At 44.5% G+C, this 22,421-nt stretch overlaps 1 protein-coding gene across 2 annotated transcripts in view; it reads right to left on the reverse strand.

Annotated features, from left to right (window-relative positions):
* The window catches only part of DNAH9 (dynein axonemal heavy chain 9), a 186,428-nt gene that overhangs the window by 59,172 nt on the left and 104,835 nt on the right, over positions 1–22,421 (reverse strand). For both annotated transcript variants that reach the window (XM_040434702.1, XM_040434703.1), the window contains exons 37-40: positions 18,594–18,801; positions 8,539–8,704; positions 7,203–7,305; positions 2,814–3,053 (exon numbers count right to left, since the gene is read on the reverse strand). In XM_040434702.1, coding sequence (XP_040290636.1) covers positions 2,814–3,053; positions 7,203–7,305; positions 8,539–8,704; positions 18,594–18,801 — 717 coding nt within the window. The remainder of the gene's footprint in view (positions 1–2,813; positions 3,054–7,202; positions 7,306–8,538; positions 8,705–18,593; positions 18,802–22,421) is intronic.

Here is a 22,421-nt window from a genome sequence, read left to right on the forward strand (position 1 = left end):
TGAAAAATTCACAATTTTCAAAATTTCAATTTCTCTACTTTTAAGACAGATAGTAATGCCTCATAAAATAGTTATCAGTCAACATTCCCCAGGTCTGCTTTATGTTGGCGTCATTTTGTAAATGTCATTTTATTTTTTTAGGACGTTAGAAGGCTTAGAAGCCATTTTTCAAATTTTCAACAAAATTTCCAAAACCATTTCTTTAAGCGCCAACTCAGTTATAAAGTGATTTTGAGGGGCTTACATAATGGAAACCACCCATAAATGACCCCATTTTAGAAACTACACCCCTCAAACTAAACAAAACTGATGTTACAAACTTTGGTAATCCTTTAGGTGTTCCACAAGAATGAAAGGAAAATGGAGGCGAAATTTCAAAATTTCATTTTTTATGCAGATTTTTCATGTTAATCAATTTTTTCTTGCAACACAGCAAGGGTCAACAGCAAACTAAACCTCAATATGTATTACCCTGATTCTTCAGATTACAGAAATGCCCCATGTGTGGTAGAAAACTGCTCTATGGGCACATGGCAGTGGTCAGAAGGAAAGGAGCGCCATATCGATTTTGGAGGCAGAATTTGATAGAATGGTTTTTACGCACCATTTTGTATTTGAAGAGACCCTGATGTACCCCTACAGTGGAAACCCTCAAAAAGTGACCCCATTTTAGAAACTACACCCTTCAAAGAATATATTAAGGGGGTACTGAGCACTTTGACTCCCTAAGCATTTTACGGAATTTGAAAACACTTGGTTGTGAAAATGAAAGGTTTCATTTCTTCCAATAAAATGTTGCTTTAGCCCTAAATTTTTCATTTTCGCAAGGGGTAACAGGAGAAAAAGCACCCCCACATTTTCTCCTGAATACGGCAACACTCCATATGTGGTGGGGTAAACTGCTGTAGGGGCACATAGCAGGACTCAGAAGGGAAGGAGCGCCATATGGCTTTTGCAGCGCAGATTTTGATGGATTGGTTTATGGGCGCCATTGGTTTTCATTTTTTAAGTGATTGTCTTATGTGGGGGCTCATTTTTTGCAGAATGAGGTGACCTTTTCATTGGTACCATTTTAGGGTACATAAGACTTTTTGATCGCTTGGTATTACACTTTTTGTGAGGCAAGGTGAAAAAAAGGCTGTTGGAATAGTTAAAAAAAAAGTTTTTTACAGTATTCACCTGAGGGGGCATATAATGTGATATTTTTTTTAGAGCAGATAGTTACGGACGCGACGATACCTAATATGTCTATAACTTTTATTTTTGTCAAGTTTTACACAGTAAATGCATTTTTGAACAGATGAAATCTTGTTTTTGTGTTGCCACTTTCTGACTGCCCTATTTTTTTTTTTTTTTTTGGCGATTGTCTTAGGTAGGGTCTCATTTTTTTGTGGTATGAGATGGCAGTTTGATTGGTACCATTTGGGGTACATAAGACTTCTTGATCGCTTGGTATTACACTTTTTGTGAGGCAAGGTGACATAAAATGTCTGTTTTAGCATAGTTTTTAAAAAATTTTTTTTACAGCATTCACCTGAGGGGGCATCTCATGTGATATTTTTATAGAGCAAGTTGTTACGGATGTGACGATACTCAATATTTCTATCATTTTTATTAAGTTTTACACAGTAAATGCAGAATTAAAAAGCGTTCTTTTCCTATAATTAAGTAATTTTTAAAAAATAGGAAAAAAATGAAAAGTATACATATTAGGTATTGCCGCGTCCGTATCGACTGGTTCTATAAAAATATCACATGATCCACCAAGGTGAATGCAGTAAAAAAAAAAAAATGCCAAAACAGCCATTCTTGGTCACCTTCCCTCACAAAAAGTGTAATACTAAGCGATCAAAATAGCGTATTTAGCCCAAAATGGTACAGTTCAAACCATCATCTCATCCTGCAAAAAATAAGACCCTACCTAAGACAATCACCCAAAAATTAAAAAAAATATGGCTCTCAGAAAATGGCAAAACAAAAAACTATATTTTCTTTTACTTGAAATTTTTTTTTTTATTATTATGCAAAACTTTATTTTAACTTTTTTTTAAATTTTTTATTTTTTCCACAACTTTTGGGGGTCTGATGCCTTCTACAATGCATTACAATACTTCTGTATTGTAATGCATTGTCTGTAAGTGTATTACTGACTGGGGGCTGGATCTCACAGGCTGCTTTCCATGTAAGCCCTAATGCCTATGGATAGCATCGGGCTGCCTTCCCTGCCATAGGGTCCCCATCACAGCAGCGCGGGGACCCAATGGGGAAGGGGAGGGAGCTCCCTCCCTCTCTCTACACAACCCGCGGTCAGCGCTGACCGCAGCATAGTGAGGGTTAATGCGCCGGCATCAGTGTTTTCACTGATGCCGGTGCATACAGCAGGGGTCCGGCTAATGGGAACAGCTGGTCCCTTGCAGTTGATCGGGCGGGAACAGCTCCTGCACCCGCCCGATCAGTACGCCGTAGTACTACGGCGCTGGTCGGGAAGTCCCTTCCCGCAGCACCGTGCTATTACGGCGCTGGTCTGGAAGGGGTTAAAAGGTATCAGACCTGCAATACTCTTATTTTGTTTCTCTAAATGAGAGCACTAAACCAGAGATCTAGAAAATGGTAATGACAGTTTTTTTTTCTCTGTTCGTCCCTCATTATCTCTGAAGCTGAATTTTATCTCTGGATGCCCAGACCTCCCTAATGAGTTTCCATGTAATGTCTGTGCCCACCCCATCACACCACGGTATCATGTAAGACCTCAACTCCTCATTTATGGCCTCGCTGGAAAGAGAGGATGGAGGCTCCGAGGACACAAGGCTCACCTGGAAGATGTTGGACAGGTCTCGCAGGTTGAAGATGTAGTGGAACTTGATGGCAGTGGGCAGGAAGGTGGAGGTGACTTTCTGGTGCAGGGACAGCGCTAGGCTGATCAGCTGCTGCGTGCTCTTCTGCAGGGGGGCAGGGAAGTTGCCCACCTTCAGGTGTTGAGTCAGGATGGTGCTGTAGATGGTAGAGAGGGCATCCGTGCCAGGGAAGGACAGCGCAAACACACTGAAATGTCTCTGCAGGGAGACAAACACAATGCTTCATATTAGATAAGAAGTGACATAAAAGACTCAACATTTATATTGTGTGATACTGCCTGCTGAGCTTTGTATCTAATCCTATCCTGTGTGATACTGTCTGCTGAGCTGTGTATCTAATCCTATCCTGTGTGATACTGTCTGCTGAGCTGTGTATCTAATCCTATCCTGTGTGATACTGTCTGCTGAGCTATGTATCTAATCCTATCCTGTGTGATACTGTCTGCTGAGCTGTGTATCTAATCCTGTCCTGTGTGATACAGTCTGCTGAGCTGTGTATCTAATCCTATCCTGTGTGATACTGTCTGCTGAGCTGTGTATCTAATCCTATCCTGTGTGATACTGTCTGCTGAGCTGTGTATCTAATCCTATCCTGTGTGATACTGTCTGCTGAGCTGTGTATCTAATCCTATCCTGTGTGATACTGTCTGCTGAGCTGTGTATCTAATCCTATCCTGTGTGATACTGTCTGCTGAGCTGTGTATCTAATCCTATCCTGTGTGATACTGTCTGCTGAGCTGTGTATCTAATCCTATCCTGTGTGATACTGTCTGCTGAGCTGTGTATCTAATCCTATCCTGTGTGATACTGTCTGCTGAGCTGTGTATCTAATCCTATCCTGTGTGATACTGTCTGCTGAGCTGTATCTAATCCTATCCTGTGTGATACTGCCTGCTGAGCTGTGTATCTAATCCTATCCTGTGTGATACTGTCTGCTGAGCTGTGTATCTAATCCTATCCTGTATGATACTGTCTGCTGAGCTGTGTATCCAATCCTATCCTGTGTGATACTGTCTGCTGAGCTGTGTATCTAATCCTATCCTGTGTGATACTGTCTGCTGAGCTGTGTATCTAATCCTATCCTGTGTGATACTGTCTTCTGAGCTGTGTATCTAATCCTATCCTGTGTGATACAGTCTGCTGAGCTGTGTATCTAATCCTATCCTGTGTGATACTGTCTGCTGAGCTGTGTATCTAATCCTGTCCTGTGTAATACTGCCTGCTGAGCTGTGTATATAATCCTATCCTGTGTGATACAGTCTGCTGAGCTGTGTATCTAATCCTATCCTGTGTGATACTGTCTGCTGAGCCGTGTATCTAATCCTATCCTGTGTGATACTGTCTGCTGAGCTATGTATCTAATCCTATCCTGTGTGATACTGTCTGCTGAGCTGTGTATCTAATCCTATCCTGTGTGATACTGTCTTCTGAGCTGTGTATCTAATCCTATCCTGTGTGATACTGTGTGCTGAGCTGTGTATCTAATCCTATCCTGTGTGATACTGTCTGCTGAGCTATGTATCTAATCCTATCCTGTGTGATACTGTCTGCTGAGCTGTGTATCTAATCCTGTCCTGTGTAATACTGCCTGCTGAGCTGTGTATATAATCCTATCCTGTGTGATACTGCCTGCTGAGCTATGTATCTAATCCTATCCTGTGTGATACTGTCTGCTGAGCTGTGTATCTAATCCTATCCTGTGTGATACTGTCTGCTGAGCTGTGTATATAATCCTATCCTGTGTGATACAGTCTGCTGAGCTGTGTATCTAATCCTATCCTGTGTGATACTGTCTGCTGAGCTATGTATCTAATCCTATCCTGTGTGATACTGTCTGCTGAGCTGTGTATCTAATCCTATCCTGTGTGATACTGTCTTCTGAGCTGTGTATCTAATCCTATCCTGTGTGATACTGTCTGCTGAGCTATGTATCTAATCCTATCCTGTGTGATACTGTCTGCTGAGCTGTGTATCTAATCCTATCCTGTGTGATACAGTCTGCTGAGCTGTGTATCTAATCCTATCCTGTGTGATACTGTCTGCTGAGCTGTGTATCTAATCCTATCCTGTGTGATACTGTCTGCTGAGCTGTGTATCTAATCCTCTCCTGTGTGATACTGTCTGCTGAGCTGTGTATCTAATCCTATCCTGTGTGATACTGTCTGCTGAGCTGTATCTAATCCTATCCTGTGTGATACTGTCTGCTGAGCTGTGTATCTAATCCTATCCTGTGTGATACTGTCTGCTGAGCGGTGTATCTAATCATATCCTGTGTGATACTGTCTGCTGAGCTGTGTATCTAATCCTATCCTATGTGATACGGTCTGCTGAGCTGTGTATCTAATCCTATCCTGTGTGATACTGCCTGCTGAGCTGTGTATCTAATCCTCTCCTGTGTGATACTGTCTGCTGAGCTGTGTATCTAATCCTATCCTGTGTGATACAGTCTGCTGAGCTGTGTATCTAATCCTATCCTGTGTGATACTGTCTGCTGAGCTGTGTATCTAATCCTATCCTATGTGATACAGCCTGCTGAGCTGTGTATCTAATCATATCCTGTGTGATACTGTCTGCTGAGCTGTGTATCTAATCCTATCCTATGTGATACAGTCTGCTGAGCTGTGTATCTAATCCTATCCTGTGTGATACTGTCTGCTGAGCTGTGTATCTAATCCTCTCCTGTGTGATACTGTCTGCTGAGCTGTGTATCTAATGCTATCCTGTGTGATACAGTCTGCTGAGCTGTGTATCTAATCCTATCCTGTGTGATACTGTCTGCTGAGCTGTGTATCTAATCCTATCCTGTGTGATACTGTCTGCTGAGCTGTGTATCTAATCCTATCCTGTGTGATACTGTCTGCTGAGCTGTGTATCTAATCCTATCCTGTGTGATACAGTCTGCTGAGCTGTGTATCTAATCCTATCCTGTGTGATACTGTCTGCTGAGCTGTGTATCTAATCCTATCCTATGTGATACAGCCTGCTGAGCTGTGTATCTAATCATATCCTGTGTGATACTGTCTGCTGAGCTGTGTATCTAATCCTATCCTATGTGATACAGTCTGCTGAGCTGTGTATCTAATCCTATCCTGTGTGATACTGTCTGCTGAGCTGTGTATCTAATCCTCTCCTGTGTGATACTGTCTGCTGAGCTGTGTATCTAATCCTATCCTGTGTGATACAGTCTGCTGAGCTGTGTATCTAATCCAATCCGGTGTGATACTGCCTGCTGAGCTGTGTATCTAATCCTATCCTGTGTGATACAGTCTGCTGAGCTGTGTATCTAATCCTATCCTGTGTGATACTGTCTGCTGAGCTGTGTATCTAATCCTATCCTATGTGATACAGCCTGCTGAGCTGTGTATCTAATCATATCCTGTGTGATACTGTCTGCTGAGCTGTGTATCTAATCCTATCCTATGTGATACAGTCTGCTGAGCTGTGTATCTAATCCTATCCTGTGTGATACTGTCTGCTGAGCTGTGTATCTAATCCTCTCCTGTGTGATACTGTCTGCTGAGCTGTGTATCTAATCCAATCCGGTGTGATACTGCCTGCTGAGCTGTGTATCTAATCCTATCCTGTGCGATACAGTCTGCTGAGCTGTGTATCTAATCCTATCCTGTGTGATACTGCCTGCTGAGCTGTGTATCTAATCCAATCCGGTGTGATACTGTCTGCTAAGCTGTGTAACTAAACCTATCTTGTGTGATACTGTCTGCTGAGCTGTGTATCTAATCCTATCCTGTGTGATACTGTCTGCTGAGCTGTGTATCTAATCCTATCCTGTGTGATACTGTCTGCTGAGCTGTGTATCTAATCCTATCCTGTGTGATACTGTCTGCTGAGCTGTGTATCTAATCCTATCCTGTGTGATACTGTCTGCTGAGCTGTGTATCTAATCCTATCCTGTGTGATACAGTCTGCTGAGCTGTGTATCTAATCCTATCCTGTGTGATACTGTCTGCTGAGCTGTGTATCTAATCCTATCCTGTGTGATACTGTCTGCTGAGCTGTGTATCTAATCCTATCCTGTGTGATACTGCCTGATCTGTATCTAATCCTATCCTGTGTGATACTGCCTGCTGAGCTGTGTATCTAATCCTGTGATGAAGTCTTACAAAGGCATACAGCACTACACTTTCCATCATGTTCTGATCCTGACAGAAGAGTACGGCGCTCAGCTATCTCCGGCAATCCAATAAAAATGTATGGACTTGTAGTGCGCCTGCTCGACCATCGCTCCAATAAATGGGGGACAGAGAACCCCTGTTCTCATGATCAGTGGGGGTCCCAGCAGTTTGACCCCTATATCTAGCTGTGGATCAGCAGGATGCAGTATCTGACCTGCAGCCGGGGGTTGATGGTGAAGCTGCCGGAGGTGGGGTTCATACAGGACACGTACTGGACGTTCATTATCTCCTTCATGGCCAGCTTGGCCCGGTCGTACCTACAATGAAAGTGAAACACTTTAGTGCAGTTTACGGAAAGAGTTTGCGGGATCAACAACCTTATAATTAGGGATGAGCGAATCGCCTTCGGATGCTCCGTACAGTATTGGAACAAAGTTTTATGCGAATTGACTTCAGATGTTTCATCCGAAGTCGATTCGCTCATCCCTACATATAATAGAACTTATTTTTCGCCCTACAAACGCATTTTTCCCTCCAAAGTGTGTGTGGGGGAAATGTCAATGCGTCTTATGGGGCAAATACTGATACACCCACCCATTAGTACAGGAGGACCGGGGATCGGTGACTGTAGCGCTCCCTGTGCTGGCTCTGTACTCACCGCTTCCTGGCCTTCTCCTGTAGGGCTCCGCACACTGTGCTGTGACCTGCGCACAGGTCACCGCACAGCAGAAAGAGCAGGAGCTGGATCCCAGGAGCGGCAGAATCCGGAGCAGGAGAGGTAAGTTGATTTTTTTTTTTTTGTCTACTGTGAGTATGGGGGTCTGAACTGAGGTCTGAATGGGGGCCATTCCCATTGGGGTTCTGATCTGAGGTCTAAATGGGAGTCTTTTTCACACTGGGGGTCTGAGCTGAGGTCTGAATGGGGGCCATTCCCATTGGGGTTCTGATCTGAGGTCTAAATGGGAGTCTTTTTCACACTGGGGGTCTGAGCTGAGGCCTGAGTTGGGTCTTATTAACATTGGGTGTCTGATCTGAGGTCGGATTGGGGGTCTTATTAACATTGGATGTCTGATCTGAGGTCTGATTGATGGTCTTATTAACATTGGGTGTCTGATCTGAGGTCTGATTGATGGTCTTATTAACATTGGTCTGATGAAAAATAGATTTTTCTTATTTTCCTCCTCTAAAACCTAGGTGTATCTCACGGGCAGGTGCGTCTTATAGAGTGAAAAATAAGGTACTTTATGTTGTACGGAATCAAGTCTACCCAATCATCTGAGAACTCAACAGCCAAGATCCAGACTGATATATTTTACCTGCACTGACACACTGTAACAGACTATCAGGACAGGAGAGAGGATTGTGCTAATGATGATGCATTCATTGACACAGCTGATGAGTTTGTTATAATGTCTCCCTGTATAATGTGTCCGCAGTCTAAGACAAAACAGTGCGGCATGCTCCTGCTGTGGACTGTCTGTAGTAATACATTGTAACAGTGCATCAGCTGTGAGCAGTCAGAATGCTATTACCAGCACATTGCTGATTACCAGTGGCCATAGTCCATGTGTTGTCGGATCAGTGTGTGCGGCTGCACGGTGCCATACGTGTCCACCTCCGGCATGTTCATATCATCAATAAAGTAGATAAGTTTCTTGGTTCCCGGGGGCCCGTAGTTCCGACCGGATTTCTTCTCCAATGGCTTCTCTAGGATGGCTGGAGAGGAAGATATTGTAAGACGTTAGTATATACGGTCTATACCACACAGGGCATCGCTCTATTTAAGGCTACTTTCACACCTGCGTTTAGGTCGGATCCGTCTGGTATGTGCCCAGACGGATCCGCACCTATAATGTAAATGCTTAGATCCGTTCAGAACGGATCCGTTTGCATTACCATGAAACCTTTTTTTTTGTTCATGATAATGCAAACGGATCCGTTTTGACTTTACATTGAAAGTCAATGGGAGACGGATCCGTTTGAAAATTGAGCCATACTGTGTCAACTTCAAACGGATCCGTCCCCATTGACTTACATTGGACGGATCCGTTTGCCTCCGCACGGCCAGGCGGACACCTGAACGCTGCAAGCTGCGTTCAGGTGTCCGGAGCGGAGGACAAACGGAGCCAGACTGATGCATTCTGAGCGGATCCGCATCCACTCACAATGCATTAGGGCTGGACGGATCCGTTCGGGGCTGCTGGTGAGAGCCTTCAAACGGAACTCACAAGCGGAGCCCCGAACGCAAGTGTGAAAGTAGCCTTACATGTACAGGAAGTCTGGAGCGTGGACAGGGAGACAACGTCATGATTGAACCAGATCACTATAGGACGGTCTTATAATGATGGAGTTTGAACACAACCGCAGAGCGAATCTAAAATAATATTAATGATATGTTTTCTCCTAAAAAACGGTACAAAATCCAAGAACATATTTAGAATAGAAAATAATTTACTTACTGCAAAAATACTTAACACTGCCTAATACTCATCGTTATATTCTTATACATAGGAGCAGTATTATAGTAGTTATATTCTTGTACATAGGAGGCAGTATTATAGTAGTTATATTCTTGTACATAGGAGCAGTATTATAGTAGTTATATTCTTGTACATAGGAGCAGTATTATAGTAGTTATATTCTTGTACATAGGAGGCAGTATTATAGTAGTTATATTCTTGTACATAGGAGCAGTATTATAGTAGTTATATTCTTGTACATAGGAGCAGTATTATAGTAGTTATATTCTTGTACATAGGAGGCAGTATTATAGTAGTTATATTCTTGTACATAGGAGCAGTATTATAGTAGTTATATTCTTGTACATAGGAGGCAGTACTATAGTAGTTATATTCTTGTACATAGGAGCAGTATTATAGTAGTTATATTCTTGTACATAGGAGCAGTATTATAGTAGTTATATTCTTGTACATAGGAGCAGTATTATAGTAGTTATATTCTTGTACATAGGAGCAGTATTATAGCAGTTATATTCTTGTACATAGGAGCAGTGTTATAGTAGTTATATTCTTGTACATAGGAGGCAGTATTATAGTAGTTATATTTTTGTACATAGGAGGCAGTATTATAGTAGTTATATTCTTGTACATAGGAGGCAGTATTATAGTAGTTATATTCTTGTACATAGGAGGCAGTATTATAGTAGTTATATTCTTGTACATAGGAGGCAGTATTATAGTAGTTATATTCTTGTACATAGGAGCAGTATTATAGTAGTTATATTCTTGTACATAGGAGCAGTATTATAGTAGTTATATTCTTGTACATAGGAGCAGTATTATAGCAGTTATATTCTTGTACATAGGAGCAGTATTATAGCAGTTATATTCTTGTATATAGGAGCAGTATTATAGTAGTTATATTCTTGTACATAGGAGGCAGTATTATAGTAGTTATACTCTTGTACATAGGAGCAGTATTATAGTAGTTATATTCTTGTACATAGGAGCAGTATTATAGTAGTTATATTCTTGTACATAGGAGCAGTATTATAGTATAGTTATATTCTTGTACATAGGAGCAGTATTATAGTAGTTATATTCTTGTACATAGGAGCAGTATTATAGTAGTTATATTCTTGTACATAGGAGGCAGTATTATAGTAGTTATATTCCTGTACATAGGAGCAGTATTATAATAGTCATATTCTGGTTGAATCTTGTAGTTTTAACATACTTTTGAATATAACAGTGAATAGCTGATAAGAAGAACATGAACCAAATGAGATGAAAAACATATTCCAAGTGTAGATTTTGACCTTTCCTCAGAGCTGTGAATTAAGACAGGAGACCGGTGACTTGTTGGACTCATGAGATTCTGCTTTAATGAACTGTGGCTCGGTTTTTGCTGTTTGTTGAGCAAATTGAATGTAATTATGATTTTTTTGTGAAGTTCAGGCTTTCTTTGCCTCTCGAGTGTGTGATGTTCTTCCAGACAGTAACATGAGCGCGCTCTAAATTAAGGCAGTGGTATGTCTGCCAGGGGCTCATAAAGAATATTGCGGCTAAGTTTCAGATCTGCAGAATGAAGCAAAAAGCACAGACTAAGCAGATACCTGGTGCCCGCTGTGAGCTGAGGATGTGGTGCGCTCCTCATTTGGGACCTTAACCTACATTTGTGCAAAGAGTTGAAATAAGGAAGAAATCACTGAATGAAGAAGCCTTAGAAGCCGAGCTGTCACTCGTATGGGGGGGGGGGGGGGGGTGTTGAGCAGGACATAAAGCCTATATTGTCATTTTAGTGTACATGTGAACTAGGGTACCGGAAGAGACCCTGAGATTGGTGGTAAAACATAATGACACTCGAGGTACAGGATAATGACACTGACACTCGGGGTCCAGGGTAATGACACTCGAGGTACAGGATAATGACACTGACACTCGGGGTCCAGGGTAATGACACTCGAGGTACAGGATAATGACACTGACACTCGGGGTACAGGATATTGACACTGACACTTGGGGTACAGGATAATGACACTGACACTCGGGGTACAGGATAATGACACTGACACTCGGGGTACGGGATAATGACACTGACACTCGGGGTACGGGATAATGACACTGACACTCGGGGTACAGGATAATGACAAACTGACACTTGGGGTACAGGATAATGATACTGACACTTGGGGTACAGGATAATGACACTGACACTTGGGGTACAGGACACTGACACTTGGGGTACAGGAGAATGACACTGACACTTGGGGTACAGGATAATGACAATAACACTTGGGGTGCAGGATAATGACACTGACACTTGGGGTACAGGATAAGGACACTGACACTTGGGGTACAGGATAATGACACTGACACTTGGGGTACAGGACACTGACACTCGGGGTACAGGACACTGACACTCGGGGTACAGGACACTGACACTCGGGGTACAGGACACTGACACTCGGGGTACAGGATAAGGACACTGACACTCGGGGTACAGGATAAGGACACTGACACTCGGGGTACAGGATAAGGACACTGACACTCGGGGTACAGGATAAGGACACTGACACTCGGGGTACAGGATAAGGACACTGACACTTGGGGTACAGGATAAGGACACTGACACTTGGGGTACAGGATAATGACACTGACACTTGGGGTACAGGATAATGACAATAACACTTGGGGTACAGGATAATGACAATAACACTTGGGGTACAGGATAATGACACTGACACTTGGAGTACAGGATAAGGACACTGACACTTGGGGTACAGGATAAGGACACTGACACTTGGGGTACAGGACACTGACACTTGGGGTACAGGACACTGACACTTGGGGTACAGGACACTGACACTTGGGGTACAGGACACTGACACTTGGGGTACAGGACACTGACACTTGGGGTACAGGACACTGACACTCGGGGTACAGGACACTGACACTCGGGGTACAGGACACTGACACTCGGGGTACAGGACAAGGACACTGACACTCGGGGTACAGGATAAGGACACTGACACTCGGGGTACAGGATAAGGACACTGACACTCGGGGTACAGGATAAGGACACTGACACTTGGGGTACAGGATAAGGACACTGACACTTGGGGTACAGGATAATGACACTGACACTTGGGGTACAGGATAATGACACTGACACTTGGGGTACAGGATAATGACACTGACACTTGGGGTACAGGATGATGACACTGACACTTGGGGTACAGGATACTGACACTGACACTTGGGGTACGGGATAATGACACTGACACTCGGGGTACAGGAAAATGACACTTGGGGTACAGGATAATGACACTGACACTCGGGGTACAGGATAATGACACTGACACTTGGGGTACAGGATAATGACACTGACACTTGGAGTACAGGATAATGACACTGACACTTGGGGTACAGGATAATGACACTGACACTTGGGGTACAGGACACTGACACTTGGGGTACAGGACACTGACACTTGGGGTACAGGACACTGACACTTGGGGTACAGGAGAATGACACTGACACTTGGGGTACAGGATAATGACAATAACACTTGGGGTACAGGATAATGACACTGACACTTGGGGTACAGGATAAGGACACTGACACTTGGGGTACAGGATAATGACACTGACACTTGGGGTACAGGACACTGACACTTGGGGTACAGGACACTGACACTCGGGGTACAGGACACTGACACTCGGGGTACAGGACACTGACACTCGGGGTACAGGATAAGGACACTGACACTCGGGGTACAGGATAAGGACACTGACACTCGGGGTACAGGATAAGGACACTGACACTCGGGGTACAGGATAAGGACACTGACACTCGGGGTACAGGATAAGGACACTGACACTTGGGGTACAGGATAAGGACACTGACACTTGGGGTACAGGATAATGACACTGACACTTGGGGTACAGGATAATGACAATAACACTTGGGGTACAGGATAATGACAATAACACTTGGGGTACAGGATAATGACACTGACACTTGGAGTACAGGATAAGGACACTGACACTTGGGGTACAGGATAAGGACACTGACACTTGGGGTACAGGACACTGACACTTGGGGTACAGGACACTGACACTTGGGGTACAGGACACTGACACTTGGGGTACAGGACACTGACACTTGGGGTACAGGACACTGACACTTGGGGTACAGGACACTGACACTCGGGGTACAGGACACTGACACTCGGGGTACAGGACACTGACACTCGGGGTACAGGACAAGGACACTGACACTCGGGGTACAGGATAAGGACACTGACACTCGGGGTACAGGATAAGGACACTGACACTCGGGGTACAGGATAAGGACACTGACACTTGGGGTACAGGATAATGACACTGACACTTGGGGTACAGGATAATGACACTGACACTTGGGGTACAGGATAATGACACTGACACTTGGGGTACAGGATGATGACACTGACACTTGGGGTACAGGATAATGACACTGACACTCGGGGTACAGGAAAATGACACTTGGGGTACAGGATAATGACACTGACACTCGGGGTACAGGATAATGACACTGACACTTGGAGTACAGGATAATGACACTGACACTTGGGGTACAGGATAATGACACTGACACTTGGGGTACAGGATAATGACACTGACACTTGGGGTACAGGACACTGACACTTGGGGTACAGGACACTGACACTTGGGGTACAGGACACTGACACTTGGGGTACAGGACACTGACACTTGGGGTACAGGACACTGACACTTGGGGTACAGGACACTGACACTCGGGGTACAGGACACTGACACTCGGGGTACAGGACAATGACACTGACACTCGGGGTACAGGATAAGGACACTGACACTTGGGGTACAGGATAAGGACACTGACACTTGGGGTACAGGATAATGACACTGACACTTGGGGTACAGGATAATGACAATAACACTTGGGGTACAGGATAATGACACTGACACTTGGGGTACAGGATAATGACACTGACACTTGGGGTACAGGATAATGACACTGACACTTGGGGTACAGGATAATGACACTGACACTTGGGGTACAGGATAATGACACTGACACTTGGGGTACAGGATAATGACACTGACGCCCAAAAGGTCCCATAATGAAACCCTGGTGTGGATGGACTCCTCGTGGAGTTTTTAAAAAAATCAAAAGATATTTTGTTACCTTAAATATTGATGGTGTTTAACGAGGCTTTAAAGGAGAGAGTATTGCAGATTCCCTGAGCGGGGCGATCACTGATGTACTGCACAAGCCCGGGAAAGACCCAACACACCCCGACTCGTATCGACCTCTCTCTTTATTCACACCGGATGTTAAGATTTTAGCCAAAGTTCTAGCAAATAGACTTCAAAGGGTGATCCTGACCATTATACATGAGGACCAAGCCGGCTTTATGCTTGATAAATCTACCTCGGTCAACGTAAGGAGACTATTAATATTCTGAGACTACTGGTTGTCAGCCAATCCTCTCACTTAGACGCGTCTAAGGCCGTTGAATTGGAATATCTATGGGCAGTGTTGAGGGCCATGGGCTTTGGGAATGTCTTTCTCTCCTGGGTGGAACTATTATATCAGCTTCCCGCAGCTAGGATGTGGGCTAATGGCAGTACTTCAGACAGGAGAGGGGTACTCGACAAGGTTGTCCTCTCCCGCCTCTCCTCCACTGCTATTAAGTCACTAGCGTGTTTAATTAGGTCCTCCCCGCATCTCCTCGGTTTTCCTGCAGGGGTGTGCGAGGAGTACATTTCTCTATACGCGGACGATATGCTAGTTTATGTTGGGGATTTCAAAATATCCTTTCTCCCCCTTATGTCCCTTATTGCAGACTTTGGTACTAGGCCGGTCCTCACCATCAATCCTTCTTCCACTGGAACTCGTCCCTCCTGACTTCTCATTATCCACTGTGCAATTACAGGTGTAGGCATTAATAAATCCTCTGATCCCGGGAAATGCTGACCCACTTCTGCTTAGTTTTGTAGTCAAAATCAATACCTGGTGCAAGTCACCCATGACGGCGGTGGGAAGAAGTAATCTCCTTAAAATGGTGCGTCCTGCACAACTCCCTGGTGTGGATCCCTCAGAGGATCTTTTTTAAGATTCAAGCTTTATTTAGGACTTGAATTTGGAGGAGACGTCCGGCTAGAATTAAATTAGAGACTCTCCAAAGAGGATCAGATTCAGGCGGACTTTCCATCCCGAACCCCTTGCTTTATTTTATAGCTTCTGAAATACAACATTTAAAGGGGTGGTGCCAGCTTCCTAGCGTGGGTCCCACATTGAAGCTAGTGTCCCATATTACAGGGCAAAGGGTCCCTATTGCCTTGTTGGAGACAGGTGGTCTAACTGCTTCCGACTCTCTCCTTGCTGTGCAGGGTGTGGCGCAGTTTCAGAGACTTACTACAAGTGGAAGGTTTTACTCAAGCAACTCCATTGTGGTGTAACCCTAACCTGACAGAAATATTCCATCTGGAGGGGTTCTCCCCATGGGAGAAGGGAGTAGTATATTTGCATCAGATACAGAAGGACGGGGGGCACATTTATCAAGGCGTAAATTTAGTCAAGTGTATTTCATTTGTCTGTCTTGCTGAGTATTTATTAAAAGTGGCGCAGCCGTTGATGAATTAGACCGGGCATATTGGTATTAGTCTGACCTCTGGTGGTTGATTTCCAGTACGACAGGTTCATATTTACTTAGACTGGTCTAATTTATTTCCACATGAAAAAAGTCGCAACTTTGTGGGGAAAAGTCACGTCTCCTGGAAAGTGAGACTTTTAATGCCAAAAAAAAGTCGCACTTCAATACTCAAACAGTACGTCAGCCCTGGAGTGGAGCAGAAATTAGACTGTTTTTGCACCAAATTCAGGAGCAATAAAAGGCGAACCTACATAAATAGGTTGTAAAAAAAAAAAGTCGCAAAGGTTAGAAAACTTCTGAATTAGTCTAAATGATCAAAATAGGTGAACGTGGTGTAAAAGCCTCTAAAACAGGCGCAATTTCAGTATTAAATGCAGCTAAAAAAAATAAGGGTCCATTCACATGTCCGCAAATGGTTTCGCATCCGTTCCGCAATATCGGGAATGGGTGCAGACCCATTTATTTCCTATGGGGCTGGAAGAGATGCGGAGAGCACACTATGTGCTCTTCGCATCCGCATTTCTGAAGTGCGGGCCCGAACTTCCAGGCTTCGGCCCCGAACTTCCAGGCTTCGGCCCCGAACTTCCAGGCTTCGGCCCCGAACTTCCAGGCTGCGGCTCCACACAAAAATGGGGGGTGCCGGCCTGGTGTATTGCAGATCCGCAATACACTACGGACGTGTGAATGGACCCTAAGATTGTCTAAAACAACATTTTTTAAAACTAAAAACAGGCGCAAATACTTAATGTGCCCCACTGTCTCAGGGGAATACGAAAAGTCTTATATCTGTGATTTATAAACATCTACTTAGTGATTCTACAGGGGAGGTGGTAGTACCTGTGGATCAATGGAATGAAGTGCTAGCTCTTACACCCAGATTGTTGGTTTTTGAGGCCTAATATTTGTCACACCACATGATGTGGGAGTGTCCACGACTATCTGAATTTTGGACCGGGGTCACGAGTACTACTTGGGATGCTAATCGGATACATGTTCCCTTTGGACCTAAACATGTATATTAGGTATTTTAGGATCTTGTGTCTGGGACCCAATCAAATTTAAGAATACAGATATCACGTCTGATATTGCAGATAACAGACGTGCGATGCAGAGGGGAGGGAAGGGGAGAACCCTTTCACTAGGGAGAGGGAGGAGTGGTGACCCCTAACTCGCCTAGCACTGGCACCTGGCTGCCCTGATGTCCCTAGACGGGTTGCTTACCTGTACGCCGATCACGTGCCTCGTCCCTGGCTTACCCTGAAATAAGCCCTAGGTAGTGAGTAGGGTGGTGGGAGCACTAGTCCTCACCACTGACACCTAGGGTAACAACAGGGAAAGGACAAACAACACAAATCCTCAAAGGGAGACAACAAACAGGAGAGAACCGGAGATCCAGCACCAGTTCCAACACCTCTACAGCAACTCCAACTCCACCAGAGGTCAGAATAGAAGATCTGGACAGAAGGTCTATATTTGGCAACAGGGGAAGCAGAAAGGGAGAATATATAGTAGCTGGGAGCAGCCGACAGAGAACATCTGAAAGGAAAAGCTACAGATTCCTAAATGGGACAAAAAGGATCGCAAACCAAAGTAGGAAAACCTGGACCGGAATCCATTCACACCACTAGGTCATGGAGCGATCTCTTGAAACCGAGCGAGTAGCCACCCGCTGCAACCTTCTGACCCCAGGCACAACAGGGTCAGCGATAGGTCGTGACACCCTCGTGACAACAGCCTCTTATATTTCAACTGCTCGGTCTTAGATTCAGCCACTTCTGAATTTGTTAACAGAGTGAATGTTGTGCTTCGAATGGAGAAGGGAATATATTTGAAGAGAAAATATGTTTGTAGATTTATTGAAAAAATGTTTAAAGGCTATGGACACCTTTGGGGGCATTTTTTTTATTATTATTGCATTGTACTCATTTTGAGCTAAAAATCACTTTTTCAATTGGTCTTTATTAAAAGTATGGAGTCCTTTTTTCTGTACAGAGTTGAGATGCTCTAGTAGCAGCCTGTGTATTTTCTGTCTTTTCCGTCATCTGTAGAGCTGACGGGCTCCTTATCTCTGATCTCTGACATTATAAACACTCATTATAGCTCAGTTCTTATCTTACTGATAAGAATGCGGCTTAAATACGTTTTTATGACCTCTCAGTAGTTTAGAGATAAGGTTTATTAGATGACCGGCACAAAGTGAAAGGACCAGTCACACAGCTAGAAATAGTTAAGTCTTTGTGACAGAACGGCTCAATATTTTTAATAAAGACCTATAGAAAAAAAGATTTTTAGCCAAAAATAAGTAAAATACAATCATAAACAAACATTGCCTCCAAAGGTGTACATAGTCTATAATAAAAAAAAATATCTGATTTATAAAAAAAAAGGGTAGAGGACTGGCTGGCACTTTGGGTCAAAAGACAATAAATGACCTAGTGGTATTGGGGTACAGCACAGACATTACCTTGCAGCATGGCGGACGTGGTGTAGTAGTTGAAGGGAACATTCTTGATTAGATACTCATCAGGGTCCAGAGATGATAACTTCTCTCCTACCAGTACGGATTTCCCAGTGCCTGCGTTGCCCACCAGCATTACAGGCCTCTTGTTCTCCAGAAGTTTGTCCATGAAGTAGCGGACTCGGATGGTCTCAGTGGTGTGAACCAAACAAGCCTAAAAAAAATCAGGAGATACAAAGTGTAAGAAGTGCAGCTTTGAGGTTGTAAGTATGGAATATGGAAAGAGGTGTCTCCCACGGAAAGAGAACTATCTCACTAGCGCCACCTTGTGGAAGTGGCTTTCTATGAGTCAAAGTCCAACCTTTTTTACAAGCCTTGGGACATGACAAGGGAAAATAGGGGTGCTTGCCCCTCATCAGTACGGAGTAGGATTCTGGCTGACAGGGTGTGTGAAGCCTTGGATGCAGTACTGATGAGGGGCAAGCACCCGAAACAGCTCTCTGCGGATGGATATCAGGCCTGGCTACTTTCGCTTGTCATGTCCCACGGCTTGTTATTAGACTTTGACTAATAGGAACTGTCTGTAAAGGAGCAGTGAAAAAGGACAGGAGACATCAAGGTATCGTGTAAGTGTATACAGTCCTGAAGAAGAGGGCAATCCAGCCCTCGAAACGCGTTGACTACTCTGCAAATAAAAGTTAACCCCTTATCTGTCCGATGACTTGGGTCTGAATCCTTCCAAGCAAGCGACGGAAAAAGCGGTCAAAATATGTTTTTTTTTTACCAGTTTTCCTTTTGACTCATAGGAAGCCACTTCCAGAAGGTGGCGCTAGTGAGGTAGTTTTCTTCCCCAGGGAGACGCTGCTAAAAAGTCTCCATACACAGCCGGTCTCTTTAAGCAGCACCCTGCCTAAAGCTAAGAATGCACTGACAGCAAGCAGAGGTCTTGAATGGTGAGGAACAAAGCACAAAGTACTTCAGAAAACTGAAGAGCTTTACACTAGATGACCTCTTTAAAAGGTGTTTGGATGCTCTTGTAGGCATGGTTTTTGGCACTGGGAATGCAGCTTTGGATGTGAATGGAGCAGACCTGTAATGGTGTTAGTAAATGAACACTTGGTCTTGGAGTGAATGCAATAGGTGCAGTTTATAATGCTCCATTTATTATTGGAATTGTTCCTTGCGGCTTCCCTGGCAGCCGGCGCCCGCTGCTCTACACACAGGACACCCCACACAGGTCATATGCTCCTACTGTTGCAGCGGCCATCTTTGATCGCCTATTCGATAGTGTGAATGAGACATGAGAAATGAGGGGATATAGACATAAAATCCCGGCCACTCTGCATCTAGACAAGAAGAAGGCACGTCTGTGACAGGGCTCTGTGCAGACAGTGGTGGTTGGGGAGATAGATCTTTTAGCTCTCTGCTCCGCACACAATAGTCATGCGTCTGAATCTGTTGTTTCATCGTCTCGCTTTCAGCAGCAGTTAGCCGGCCTGCAGGATGATAGAAGCGAGACGCAGCTGTATTGTGCGCTGGCCTCTCTGTTTTCTATATACAATCAGATTTCAAAATCACTTCCCCATTGAGAATAATGTGCTGTGTATCAGCAGCGCAGAGTTGGCAGCAGAGCTGAGGCCGGGGTCACCTGGCGGAGTGCTCATACTCAACAGCAATGCTCTTTCATTCCTTGTATGCTACAGTCACATTCAGAGCTGCATTTATATTTCCGCTGGCTGCAGGTTAGCTCTCGGCTTGCAGACGTTTCACATTTCACTGTTGCTCCCTGCTGATTCAGTGTCTGTCCTGAGCATGCTCTGCTGTAGTGTAATGAAGTGTGTGCAGAAATCCTAATTAAAGGGCTTGACCAGGACTTAGGTACTGAGGACCTAATAACGGGCAGATTATCGTTAAGTTGACCGCTAACGAGAGTTCGTATTAACGCTTGTTAGCGATCATCTGGTAGTGTAAGACTAGGTCTACACGACGACAATAAGTCGCACGACAGATAGGGCACAACTACACTGCAACATTTGTCGCGCGATATTTTGTTGCACCAATGTCGTGCGATATTTTGTTGTACCAATCTTTATAATGATATGGTGTCGCAATGCAACATGCTGCGACTGCAACGCGACATTCGCAGAAAAATCCATCTCGAATTGATTTTTTGCGACTGTCGCAGTGCGACACCATAGACTATCATTATAAAACTTGTCGCGCGACATTGGTGCGACCAAATGTCGTTGTGTAGACCTAGCCTAATACTGCCGCCGGTTACCTGATGAACGAGCAAACATGTTAAAAAAATCCTGGTTTGCCGACAGCAGATTGCTCTGTGTAATAGGCGCTCTGCTGCCGGCAAACAATGAGACAGTGTAGGGGCAAGTGATGGCATTAGTGATCACCCATCTCTATACTGAGATGTAATAGCAGCGGTCTCCTCCTCTAGCGAGCAGGCGATTAACGAGAGGGAACGATTCCCTCCCAACAATGGTCTTCTCTATCTGCCCGTATAATAGGGCCCTTAGGATATCAGATCAGTGGGGGTCCGACACCTAGCACCTCCACAGATAAAAGCAACTGTGGTACTGCAGGCTCTTTACTGCATACTGAGTACAGCGCCGTGTATTGTATAGTGGCAGTGATTGGTATTGCAGCTCAATCCCCTTCTCTTGCATGGGTTATAGCTATGCCTAGGCCAGGGGTAGGCAACCTCCGGCTCCCAGCTGTTGTGAAACTACAATTCCCAGCATGCTCCATTCATTTCTATGAGAGTTCTTAGAAGAGCAGAGCAAGTATGCATACTGGGAGTTGTATTTTCACAACAGCTGGGAGCCGGAGGTTGCCTACCCCTGGCCTAGGCCGTGTGACCGATGGACGACACGTCACAGGCCCATGAAGAGACTGCAGTGCTTGCCCAAGCACCGTGGTCCTACATAATATTGATCGATTGGGGGTGTGCAGTTAATTACAGATTTGACCACTCCAATCAGGAAGTATGTGGGGAAGTTTTGGATGTGAATGCAGCAAAAATGCAATCAGTTGCAGATTTAACTATTCCAATCAGCAAGTATGTGGTGCAGATTTAGGCCTGGGTCACACTGCAACTTTTTGTAGCACGACTGATTGATTTTAAGTTTTGACTATTGAATCACTGCTGCAGTCCACAAGGTTGCATTCAACTGAATGCATTCATTTGGACTGCAGCTGTGGTTCAATAGTTAAACTCAATCAATCAAAAAAGTTGCAGTGTAGCCCTAACCTTAAGGCCCCTTTCACACGGGCGAGTATTCCGCGTGGATGCGATGCGTGAGTCAAACGCATTGCACCCGCACTGAATACCGACCCATTCATTTCTATGGGGCTTTTCACATGAGCGGTGATTTTCACGCATCACTTGTGCGTTGCATGTAAATCGCAGCATGCTCCTCTTTGTGCGTTTTTCACGTAACGCAGGCCCCATAGAAATGAATGGGGTTGCGTGAAAATCGCAAGCATCCGCAAGCAAGTGCGGATGCGGTGCGATTTTCACGCACGGTTGCTAGGTGACGATTGAGATGGAGACCCGATCATTATTATTTTCCCTTATAACATGGTTATAAGGGAAAATAATAGCATTCTGAATATAGAATGCATAGTAAAACAGCGCTGGAGGGGTTAAAAAAAATTAAAAATTTTAACTCACCTTAGTCCACTTGATCGCGCAGCCCGGCATCTCCTTCTGTCTTCATCTGATCTCTGTGCAGCAATAGGACCTGTGGTGACGTCACTCCGGTCATCACATGATCCATCACATAATCTTTTACCATGGTGATGGATCATGTGATGACC

The sequence above is a fragment of the Bufo bufo genome, chromosome 6 (assembly GCF_905171765.1).
Source record: "Bufo bufo chromosome 6, aBufBuf1.1, whole genome shotgun sequence".
NCBI classification, from domain to species: domain Eukaryota; kingdom Metazoa; phylum Chordata; class Amphibia; order Anura; family Bufonidae; genus Bufo; species Bufo bufo.